This window comes from Talpa occidentalis, unplaced genomic scaffold, assembly GCF_014898055.3.
Source record: "Talpa occidentalis isolate TD23 unplaced genomic scaffold, MPIMG_talOcc4v2.1 talOcc4.7, whole genome shotgun sequence".
Taxonomy (NCBI): domain Eukaryota; kingdom Metazoa; phylum Chordata; class Mammalia; order Eulipotyphla; family Talpidae; genus Talpa; species Talpa occidentalis.
The window spans coordinates 40,332,376-40,344,797 of NW_023605083.1; the positions used below are offsets into that span (position 1 = coordinate 40,332,376).

General features: G+C 43.7%; 1 protein-coding gene across 1 annotated transcript; it reads right to left on the reverse strand.

The window, feature by feature from the left end:
• Positions 1–1,384: 1,384 nt before the first annotated feature.
• Positions 1,385–9,380, reverse strand: LOC119230849 (olfactory receptor 1J4-like). Its single transcript, XM_037492377.1, has 2 exons — positions 8,884–9,380; positions 1,385–2,404 (listed from the first exon to the last, which is right to left on the reverse strand). The coding sequence occupies exons 1-2, from the start codon at positions 9,378–9,380 to the stop codon at positions 1,471–1,473; spliced, it is 1,431 nt and encodes a 476-aa protein (XP_037348274.1). The 3' UTR covers positions 1,385–1,470.
• Between the last annotated feature and the right edge of the window lie 3,042 nt (positions 9,381–12,422).

Consider the following 12,422-nt stretch of genomic DNA (forward strand, 5'->3'; position numbering starts at 1 on the left):
TGATCCATCTGCCTGTTCTGCTCCCTGCTCTGTCTCTGGTGAATCCTCTCACCCTCCTGAGCCTCTGAACTGTACCTCAGTTCTTGCATAATTAAATAAATCTTTATATATACATATATATGTATATATATATATGTACATGAACCCAAAACAACCCTACTACAACATGGGCAAAAGATTGCAATAGATACTTCTCCATAGAAACTCAGTAGTTGGTCAATGAATATATGGGGAAAAAAATCTTGTCTTCACTCTAATAAAGGAAATGCAAATCAAAAGCACAATGAGAAATGATCCACTCTTGTGAGAATGGCCATATTTAAAAGAACAGAAGCAAAAAATGGTGAGGATATGGGAAAAAAATAAGAAGTCATCCATGGTCAGAATGCAAGTTGGTGCAGCCTCTGCAGAAATGGTATGGAGCTTTCTTCAGAAAATACAAAATACAAAAATCCCATATGATCATTGCACATCTCCATCAGGTATTTACCCTAGATATGAAATCTCCAATACAAAAAGACTTATGCACCCATATATTCATAGCACTGCTGGCCACAAGTGCCAGTCATGGAACAAACCTAAGTGCCCATTGACAGACAAATAGGTAAAGAAATTGTAGAATACATGTGCTTGGTGGATTATGACACACTGAAACATGGATGGCCTCATATGATGATGGTAAGTGAAATAAGCCATACAATAAAGGCAGATACTAGGTGGTTTTACTTATTTCTGGAATATAGAAACCGAAAAGCATTATCTGGTAAAATAGAGCAAAAAAATCTGTGGACTAAAGGACAATAGTTAACTCATAATCAGAGGGAACATGGGGATGGAGTTGTGAATGGGTGGAGGGGCTAGGGCAAATATGAGTGGTTGGGTGTATGGTGGTGTAATAGGGGCACATGTGGAAGGGTAAAAATATGTATCACAACTACATAATATTTTTAAATTAAAAGGGCTCTATCACAGTGTTTCCCAATTCCATAGTGTAAGTATTCCCATTACAGCTGACTTCAATCTACCAGCATGTTACTGTAGAGTTGGGAGGAGCTATAAACCATCAACTTGAAGATGAGGCAAATGGCTCAGCCCCTCATCACATAACATCAGTCCACTGGGAGCAGATCATGAAGCTAGATCTGTGTCTTCATAACATAACAGACAAAATACATATCAGACACTGACATATCTCAAGTGGAAGGCAACCCACATTTGCAACTGTGTGAAATATTTTTATAAGATTTTGCACATAACTTGTACGAGATTAAAAAAAAGGAGAATAAAGTAATGAGGATAAAGTTTATTTAACAAACCAAGTTACGAAATTTGACCTAGTCGATGCATTAACATCATTGACAGGAGAAGGCATGTTCTCTCCAAGTTACATGGAGTTATCAACCCTCTCACACAATCTTAGGAGATACATCTCATGGTGTTCATGACTAAAATCAGATGATTTACAGGTCATCATTTGAAGGTAATCTTATTGACAAATGTCTCAAAGGCCTGTTTTATATCTCTATTCCTCAGGCTGTAGATGAAGGGGTTCAGCATGGGGGTGACGACCGTGTACATCACAGAGGCGATCATTTCTTTGTCTCTGGAGGTGGACGATGAGGAGAAGTAAACTCCTGCAGCGGTCCCAAAGTATAAAGACACAACAAGAAGGTGGGAGCCACAGGTAGAGAAGGCTTTAAAGAGACTTTTAGTGGAGGGGACCCTCAGGACAGTCCTGCCTATAAGGACATAGGAGCCGAGGATGCCACCCAAACACAGGGTAAAGACCAATCCTGCCTCAATGAAGATGACCAACTCATTGAGGGACACGTCTGAGCAGCTCATCTTCAGGAGTGCAGGGAGGTCACAGAAGAAGTGGGGGATGGTATTGTCAGCACAGAAGGACACTTGGATCAAGAGCAGGGTGTGCAACAGAGAGCGGATGAGGCAAACAAACCAGGATCCCGCTACTAAGGAGACACACAGCTCCTGCCTCATGATGGTGGTGTAGTGGAGGGGCTGACAGATGGCCACGTACCTGTCAAAGGCCATCACTGCAAGAAGGAAACTGTCAAGACTGGCAAAGAATACTAAGAAATACACCTGGGAAATACATCCTCTATAGGAGATGGATAGTTGCTGAGTGTGCATGTTCGTGAGCATCTTAGGGACAGCGACAGATGAGAAGGAGACATCAGAGAAGGCCAAGTGGCTGAGGAAGAAGTACATGGGGGTGTGGAGGCGCGAGTCCAGCCTGATGAGCAGGATGATGAGCAGGTTCCCCAGCACCGTGGTCAGGTACATGCCCAGGAACAGGGCGAAGAACAGGGCCCGCTGCTCTGGAAGAATGGGGAGCCCCAGGAGGAGGAACTGGGACACGCTGCTCTGGTTCTCCCACCTCAAACTCTTCATGACTCTGCAGGGGATGAAGGAGAGGAGAGGTAGGAAGTCTATAATTATCCGTAATGACTTGGCAATATCGTTTTCACATGAAAGCATGAGGGTTTTTTTTTTAATTTTAATTTTATTTTTATATTCCCCATTCAATTGCAACCCCCTTATTTTGACCCCAATACTCCTTTCATCCCCCTCTCCCCACAGAGTTTTTAACTATGATCTGTTTACTGCTCACCCTGTGGAGTCGAGAATCCCAGTCTGTCACAGCGGGCTTAGTACATAACACTCATGATACCCTACAAAGCTTTCCTTCCACGGACCAGAGGGCAATTTTCTCTATTCAACAAATATGTCTTGAACAACTGCCTTGGCCCAGGCTCCCCACAAAGCACTGAGTCCATAACAGCAAGCAGGAAATGCAGCCTCTGCCTTCAGGGAGTTTCCATCTTTCTATCATTGCAGGTCACATGACAGTACCTGGCACGCATGGCCAAGTCATGAGATGGGCAGCAGGAGAGAATCCATAACTTCCTCTTGAAGAGACCTACACAGTCTAAACTGGAAATTAATAGCTAGTGATTTCTCACAAGCTAGAGTGAAATTGGCAGGATGTAACTGATGAGAGATATTGCTATTTCCTGTCAAGAAAAGTCCATCTAGGATCCTAACCAAACTCTAATAATAATGTCAAATATTTGTCTTTAACCTACAGCATGCCAGACTCTACACCTACGGTTTCATATGCACTTTCTACCTAAATCCTAGGCATAGCCATAAAAAGCAACAGTATAAATCCTATTTCAAGGCCTCCCCGGTGGCACAGAGGATTGAGCACAGGCTGTGAAGCTGTCCTCAGCCTCTGCAGTGCGGATTCTTGGCTGGCCAGGGAGATTCCAACATGGTGGGGCAGACCTCTCCTGTCTTGCCCGCTACTCCCCTGGCAGTATATCAGTGCTTCTGCCTGTTTTGCTCCCTGCTCTGTCTCTTATGAATTTTCTCATCCTCCCGACCTCTTGCTTGTACCCCAGTTCTTGTATATATAAATAAATCTTTAAAAAATACTTTTTTCACTATGAGGAACAAAATATACATTATTTAAGTGTGCAAAGATACATCAATAATCAGCAAAAAAGGCTAAATCACAATATATCTCTCTGGCTGGATTTCAGCTTTTAATCCTCTGCATACATGTCACACTCCTAGCAGTTAGAATAGGAGACATGTTGTGTGATGTCATTTGTCATTCCTCTGTCCAAGAGTTATCACTCATTTCTGGTGCATCATACACCAGTAAGCACATTTACAAAGTGCTTTCACATACATTAATTTCATACAATTAATATATATCGGAGATTATATGATAGATAAGGTAAACATACCCTTCATTTCAGAAATGTGAAAAGACTCAGGACAAAGATATCATGACCAATGAGGCCTCTTAGTTCTCTCATGGTGGATTCCAGATGCACCCTTCCTTTGGCAGAGAGCTTAGTTAGGATAAGACACACACACACACACACACACACACAAACACACAATGAGGCGGCTCTGCACTGACTCTCTCAAGCAGGGAGCAGGACAGCAAGGCTCCTCAGGGACCATGAACTGGCTGAGGGCTCTGCTTATCTGGGTTCACGGCCACTGAGAGGAGAGTGTCTTGACCCCCATGTGGAGGCCTGGCTCCCCATTCACGTGGGCTGTATCAGCCTCACTGAGAAACAAAGGAAACAAGCAGGAATGAGCTGGACCAACTGGGTCCTTGATTCAGTAGAGGTGGTGGGGGTTGATTTGTGAGGAAGGTTCTGGGTCTCCAGCCCTGGAGTAATCAGGCTGTGTTCTCCAGTGTGTGAGGGGCGTGCAGAGGCCCTGTTCTTAGACTTATACTCGTCCTGCCCTTGACAGCAGTGAAGTGGGGGTCTCCATCACACAGACACCAGCTTGGGAATGATAATAAAAATCCTCATCTCTTCTGAGGACTAATCATGAGCCAGGCAAGATGCTGGATAGCCTGTTTGCATTGGCTCATTTATTCCTCAGAACAGCAAGGATGTGGAGTAGTTACCCTCCTTTCCCAGGGAGGGGTCTCAATGTCAGAGAGCAAACATAAGGGCCAGACTGTGAGTGGGCCCCATTGGAAAGTGAGCAGGCCCTGAGCTCCCATCCATTAGTATGTGACACCTGCCCAGTGGGGGAGCCCCGGGTGACCCTTCCTCTCAGTGCAGAGCATGACCCTTGTGAACGGCCACTGAAATGTCAGTGAGGATGGCACGTGGGCCCGATGCCGTGGACGGTGCCCCACAGAGACACTGCCTTTAATGAAAACATCAAAACACAACCACACACATTAATCCTTGGGTGAATGCATATGTTAGTTTTGTTATAAGCAAAAAGCAACATCACAGCTACCACTTGACTCGAGCAATTTCATCCTCTTTCCTCTACTGCTCATGGATAAATGCAGGAACCCTATTCCAGAGTGGGCAGCACATCTTCTCTCTACCATCTGCAGTCTCTTTACTTACCTGTAGGAGTAGCCAGATGAACATGCGGGAGTTATGCAGCAGGGAGGGCAGGTGTTTGAGATCAAAGGACTGGTTAAGAGACTCAGAACACACCCAGAAGTGGTCTCCACTTGCCTAATGGGGACCCAGTTAATGCTTGAGCTCTGGGCCAAAGAGCTCTGTCTCTGTCTCAGTCTCTGTCTCTGTCTCTACCTCTGTCTTTTTCAATCTCCATCTCTCAGTCTATGTATGTATAAATATGTATGTACATAGAAAATTTTGGCAGGAGACATATTTTTACCTACATCATTACAAGCAAAGACCCATAAGGAATCCATAGGAAGAAACATTATTTTTTTTCCTCTTTGAATTCACAGCACAGTCTGACCTGCCATTCTTGCAAAGTCAATGACCCTCTAATCAGCGTCTGTTTCCTCAGCTTCTGTTGTGGGCACCAGGCAAAAAGCACAAAGCAAATCTCTGTGAGCCTATGACCTCCTGAATTTCTGTGTCTGCCCTTCAACTTCAGAGCAATAGCCAGGAGGATGCTATTTTATAAACCATGAAAGAACAAAGAAGTAGTCCCTAAACTCTTGGTGGAAAAATGCGCGTAGTCTAATTGGCCTCAATTCCTGTCAGACCGTGGGGAGGAGCCCGTGCAGAGGCCAAAGGGACACTGGCAGCCACCTGGGAGGGTGTCTCTGGTGCAGGGACACTCTGGGTTGCCCATAGATCCAGATGCGAAGCTGGATAACTTAATCATATTCCAATGACCATGTGGCCAATGTCCTGGTCAGACAGCACGTGATGCTGGGCTCTGCCTGTCATTCATTGTTGCACTGAACATGTCAAGTAACTTCTCTCCTCAAGCTTGTTTCTTAAGTTGTTTTAACCTTGCTTTACTTTAAAGGGCAGATAATCAGAGTATAGTCAGTATGAAGTTTTTATTAAAGTTATATGAGATCATTAGTGCTAGTTCTTTATGTATATTCCAAGGAAGGAGAAGCAAATATATGATCAGTGATGTTGATATAGTATTGATATGAATGACTGACTCAGTTAGTTGATTCATAATTTGAAAAGTCAGTTGCAGTTCTATATGCAAACAATAGGTTAGAAGAGAGAAAAATGAAGAAAATCATCTCATTCACAATTACACAGAAAGAATCGAATTCCTAGGAGTAAATTTAACAAAGGAGGTGAAGGATCCACACAAAAAAAACAATAAGGCATTATAAAGAGGATTTTGTATTGGGGCACAGCAGATCTCTCCTGCCTCACCTGGGGCTGCTCTTAGCAGTGTGTTTCAATAAATCTGCCTGTTCAATTTTCCACTGTCTCTGATGAATTTTTCACCCATGCTTGTCTGGCATACACCGGATTCTCCCCACCATAAAAAGATGATATTGATTGGAAGAATTTACATTACTAACATAGACATACTCCCCAAAGAAATATATAGATTGAATTTAATCCTGGTGGTAGTTATGAAGTGAAAACATATATTTTTAGAGATTTGAAATGATAAATGCAATAATGTAAGCTAACATATAAACCGCATATAAATAAATTAAAAATCAATTATAGACTTGGATATAAGACCCCAAAACATAAAATATAAAGAAGACACCAGCGATGACATGTCATCACATCAACCATGCAGACATCTACAGGGAATTGACCCATGCAACAAAAATTAATTGGAACTAAAGGAACTTGAAAAGATTTGTACAGTAAAAGTAAATACTATCATATTAAAAAGACAGTCTCCTAAGTGGGAGAATATATTACACATTATACAACTAATAATGATCATATGTAACATATACAAGAACCCATTTGACATGACAACAAGAACCCAAAACAGGGCCTTCTCGGTGCCAAGTGGGTTTAGCAGCCTGCTGTGATGCTGTCCACCCCCTCTGCAGCGCAGGTTTGATTCCTGGCCAGCCAGGGAGATTCCCACATGGCGTGGCAGAACTCTCCTGCCTCGTCCGCTGCTCCCCTTAGCAGTGTTATTGGTCCATCTGCCTGTTCTGCTCCCAGCTCTGTCTCTGGTGAATCCTCTCACCCTCTCACGCCTCTGACCTGTACCCCAGCACTTGTATAACTAAATAAATCTCTCACTCTCTCTCTGCCACCCCCCCGTGTGTGTGTGTGTAGATATATATATATATATGTATATATATATATGTATGTATATTAACCCAAAACAACCCAACTACAAAATGGGCATATGATTGCAACAGATACTTCTCAAAGAAAATATACAGTTGGTCAGTGGATATATGGGAAAAAAAGCTTATCTTCACTCTAATAAAGGAAAAGCTAATCAAAACGACAATGAGATATCGCCTCACTCTTGTGAGAATGGCCATATTCAAAAGAATGGAAGGAAAAATGGTGAAAATATTGAAAAAAAAAAAAAGAACTCATCCATGGTCAGAATGCAAGTTGGTGCAGCCTCTGCAAAATGGTATGGAGCTTTCTTCAGAAAATACAAAAATGAAAATCCCATATGATCATTGCACATCTCCATCAGGCATTTACCCTAGATATGAAACCTCTAATACAAAAAGACTTATGCACCTGTATACTCATAGCAGTGCTGGCCACAAGTGCCAGTCATGGAACCAACCTTAGTGCCCACTGACAGACAAATAGGTAAAGAAATTGTAGAATACATGTGCTTGGTGGAATACTACACACTGCAACGTGGATGGCCTCAAGGTGGTGATGTTAAGTGAAATAAGTCATAAAATGAAAGGCAGATACTGGGTAGTTTACTTATCTATGGAATATAAATAACCAAATAGCATAAACTGACAAAATACAGCAAAAAAAATCATCTGGAACTAGGGGAACAAAACATTATTTGTTATCAGAGAGAACAAGGTGGTGTGAGCAGTAAGTGGGGGGAGGGGCTGGGACAATGGCATGGGTGGTTTGGTGGATGGTGGTAGAATATGGGCACGTGTAAAGGAGTAAAAAAATACATCCACAATTTTAATAACTTTTATATTAAAAAGAGCCTGTCACAGATGTTCCATAGTGTAAGTGTTCCTATTACAGCTGACTGCAATCTAACAACATGTCATCCTAGAGTTGGGAAGAGCTGTGAACAATCAACTTGAAGATGAGGCAAACCTGGTCACCCCCCACCAAATAAATTCAGTCCACTGGGAGCAGATTCCAAAGCCAGATCTGTGTCTTCATAACATAACAGAAAAAAACACACACATGAACAGTGACATATCTCCAAAGTAGAAGGCCACATACATTTGCAATTGTGTGAAATATTTTTAATAGATTTTGCACATAACTTTGAAGAGATGAAAAAAAAAAGAGAAAATGTAATGAGGATAATGAATATTTAACAAACCAAGACACCAAATCTGACCTAGTTGATGCACTAACATCTCTGACAGCAGAATGCATGTTCTTTTCAAGTTACATGGAGTGATCTACCCTCTCACAATATTTATCATGTAAGTTATCTACCCTCTCACATCTCATTGTGTTTTTGACTCAAATCAGATGATTTCTAGGTCGTCACTTGAAAAAATTATTCTTATTGACAAATGTATCTAAGGCCTGTTTTATATCTCTACTCCTCAGGCTGTAGATGAAGGGGTTCAGCATGGGGGTGACGACCGTGTACATCACAGAGGCGATCATGTCTTTGTCTCTGGATGAGGAGAAGAAGTAAACTCCTGCAGCGGTCCCATAGTATAAAGACACGACAAGGAGGTGGGAGCCACAGGTAGAGAAAGTTTTAAAGAGACTTTTAGTGGAGGGGACCCTCAGGACAGTAGTCGCTACACGGACATAGGAGCCTAGGATGCAACCCAAACACAGGGAACAGACCAATCCTGCTTCGGTGAAGATGACCAACTCATTGAGGGACACGTCTGAGCAGCTCATCTTCAGGAGTGCAGGGAGGTCACAGAAGAAGTGGGGGATGGTATTGTCAGCACAGAAGGACACTTGGATCAAGAGCAGAGTGTGCAACAGAGAGTGGTTCAGGCAAACAAACCAGGATCCCGCTACTAAGGAGACACACAGCTCCTGCCTCATGATGGTGGTGTAGTGGAGGGGCTGACAGATGGCTACGTACCTGTCAAAGGCCATCACTGCAAGAAGGAAACTGTCAAGAGTGGCAAAGAACAGTAAGAAATACATCTGGGAAATACATTCTCTATAGGAGATGGACAGTTGCTGAGTGTGCATGTTCGTGAGCATCTTAGGGACAGTGACAGATGAGAAGGAGACATCAGTGAAGGCCAAGTGGCTGAGGAAGAAGTACATGGGGGTGTGGAGGCGCGAGTCCAGCCTGATGAGCAGGATGATGAGCAGGTTCCCCAGCACCGTGGTCAGGTACATGCCTAGGAACAGGGCGAAGAACAGACCCTGCTGCTCTGGCCGGATGGGGAGCCCCAGGAGGAGGAACTCAGACACGCTGCTCTGGTTCTCCCACCTCATGCTGCTCATGTCTCTGTTGGCGATGAAGGAGAGAAGGAAAGGTAGGAAGTCTAGCATATGAACTGCACCAACATTGCAATATCCTTTCTCCCTGAAGGCATGATTTTTTAACCATGATCTATTTACTGCCCACACCTGTGGATGCGTGAATCAAAGTCTGTCACAGAGGCCTCTGAGGGAACATACTACCTCATAATACCTTACAAAGTTTTCCTCCCAATGAACCAGAGGACATTTTTCTGTATTCCACAAATACGTCTTGAACAACTGCCTTGGCCCAGGCCCCCCACAAAGCACTGAGTCCATAACAGCAAGCAGGAAATGCAGCCTCTGCCTTCAAGGAGTTTCCATCTTTCTGTCATTGCAGGTCACATGACAGTACCTGGCACGCATGGCAAAGTCATGAGATGGGCAGCAGGAGAGAATCCATAACCTCCTCTTAAGAGACCTACACAATCTAAACTGGAAAAGAATACCTGGTGATTTCTCACAAGCTAGAGAGAAATTGGCAGGATGTAACTGATGAGAGATATTGCTATTCCCCGTCAACAAAAGTCCATCCAGGATCTTAAACAAACTCTAATAATAACGTCAAATCTTTGCCTGTAACCTACAGCATGCAGGGCCCTATCCTATGGTTTCATATGTGCTTTCTACCTAAATCCTAGGCATAGCCCTAATAAAGCAATAGTATAAATCATATTTTTTAACCTTGAGGAACAAAATATACACTATCTAAATGTGCAAATATACATCAATAATCACCAAAAAAAGGCCAAATCAGAATATATCTCTATGGACAGAATCCACCATTAAACTCTCTGCAAACATCTCACTTCCCCAGTAGATAGAATAAATATAAATATAATATAAAAATAAATCTAAAGATTATATGACATATATGGTAATTATGCCCTTCATTTCATAGATGGGAAAACAATCAGGACAAAGATATAAAGGTCAACAAGGTCTCTAAGTTCTCTGATGGTGGATTCCAGACTCACCCTTCCTTTTGCAGTGAGTTACAGTTAAGATTAGACACACACACACACACACACACACACACACACACTTTCTCTCTCTCTCTCTCTCTCTCTGAAGAGGGACCCTCACTGTATCAATGAAGCAGGGAGCAGGACAGTGATGTCTACCCAGGGACCATGAACTTGCTGAGGGCTCTGCTTACCTTGGTTCACAGCCACCAACAGGACAGTGTCTGGAGGGGCATGTGGAGGCCTGGCTGCCCACTCTGGTTCTCCCTGAGAACAGAGGAAAGGTTCTCCGCCTCACTGAGAACCAGAGGAAACAAGCAGGAACCAACTGGACCAAATGGGACCTTGACTGGGGCAGGGCTTGTGAGGAAGGGTCTGGGTCCCAGCCCTGGATGGATCAGGCCATGTGCTCCCGTGTGTGTGGGTGTGCAGGGGCCCCTGATCTTAGCCTTCTACTTGCCCTGCCCCAGACAGCAGCAAATTGGGGGTCTCCATCACACTGGAACTGGCTTGGGGAAAGAGAATAAAAATCCTCCTCTTTTCTGAACACCAATCACGAGCCAGGTGAGGTCCTGTGTAGTCTGTTTGCATTGTCCCATTACTCCTCAGAATAGCACTGTATGAGGGAGTAGTTACCCTCTTTTGACAGACGGGATCTGAATGTCAGAGAGCAAACTTAAGGGCTAGATGAGGACTGCACCGCAATGGACATGCTGCAGGCACTGTGGTCCCATCCATCAGTATGTGACACCTGCCCAGTGGGGTGACCTGAGTGACCCTCTCAATGCAGAGATGACCAGTGTGCATGGCCACTAATGGGTCAGTGAAGAATGCACGTGAGCCCCATGCCATCGACGCTGCCCCACAGAAACACTGCTGATAATGAAAACATCAAAACTCAACCACACACTACACCTTGGAGTGACATGCATATGTCAGTTTTGCCATAAACAAAAGCCACATCACACCTACTACTTGATTCTGTAACGATTTCAGATCCTTCCCCTGCTGCTCAGGGATAAAGGCAGGATCCCTGCTCCAGAGTGAGGAGCACATCTTCTCTCTTTACAATCTGCAGTCTCTTTCCTTGCCTGTGCTGAGTAGTCAGAGATGAACACGTGGGAGTCATGCAGCAGGGAGGGCAGATACTAGAAATCAAAGAACTGGTTAAGAGACTGCAGGTCCCACCCAGCAGTGGTGCCCACTTGCCTATTGGGGACCCAGTAGGTGCTTGAGCTCTGGGCCAAAGAGAGGAAAAGAATCACCTCGTGTCATTTTACCTCTGTCTCTTGTGTCCGTGTCTCTGTCTCTTCCTTACCGTCTTTTCAATCTCTGATTCAGTCTATGTATGTATAAATATGTAGGTACATACAAAATTCTGGCAGGAGACATATTTTTACCTACATTACAAGCAAAGACCCATAAGGAATCGATAGGAAGAAACATTTTTTTTCCTCTTAGAATTTACAGCACACTCTGACCTGCCATTCTTGCTAAGTCAATGACCTTCTAATTAGTGTCTATGTTCTCAGCTGCTGTGGTGGACACCAGGCAAAAAATACGAAGCAAATCTCCCTGACCCTATGACCTCCTGACTTTTTGTGTCTGCCCTTGAACTTCAAAATAATAGCAAGAGGATGCCATTTTATAAACCATGAGAGGACAAAGAAATAGTCCCTATACACTTGGTGAAAACTGTCTGCTTTAATTGCTGCAGTTCCTATCAGACCTTGGGGAGGAGCCTTTCAGAGGCCAAAGAGACTAAACTGGGGAACCACCTGGGAAGGTGTCTCGGGTACAGGGACACTCTGGGTTGCCCAGAGACCTAGTTGGGAAGCAGGATCTTCTAACACCCGACTTCTAACACCCATGTGGCCAATGCCCTGGTGGGACAGCACTGGATGCTGGGCTCTGCCTGTCATTTTTGGTGGCTCTGAACATGTAACTTCCACAACCTTGTTTCACTTTAAAGTGCAGATAATCAGAGTACCATCAGTACGAAGTTTTTATTAAAGTTATATTAGAACATTTCTGCAAAAGCATGTAAGAG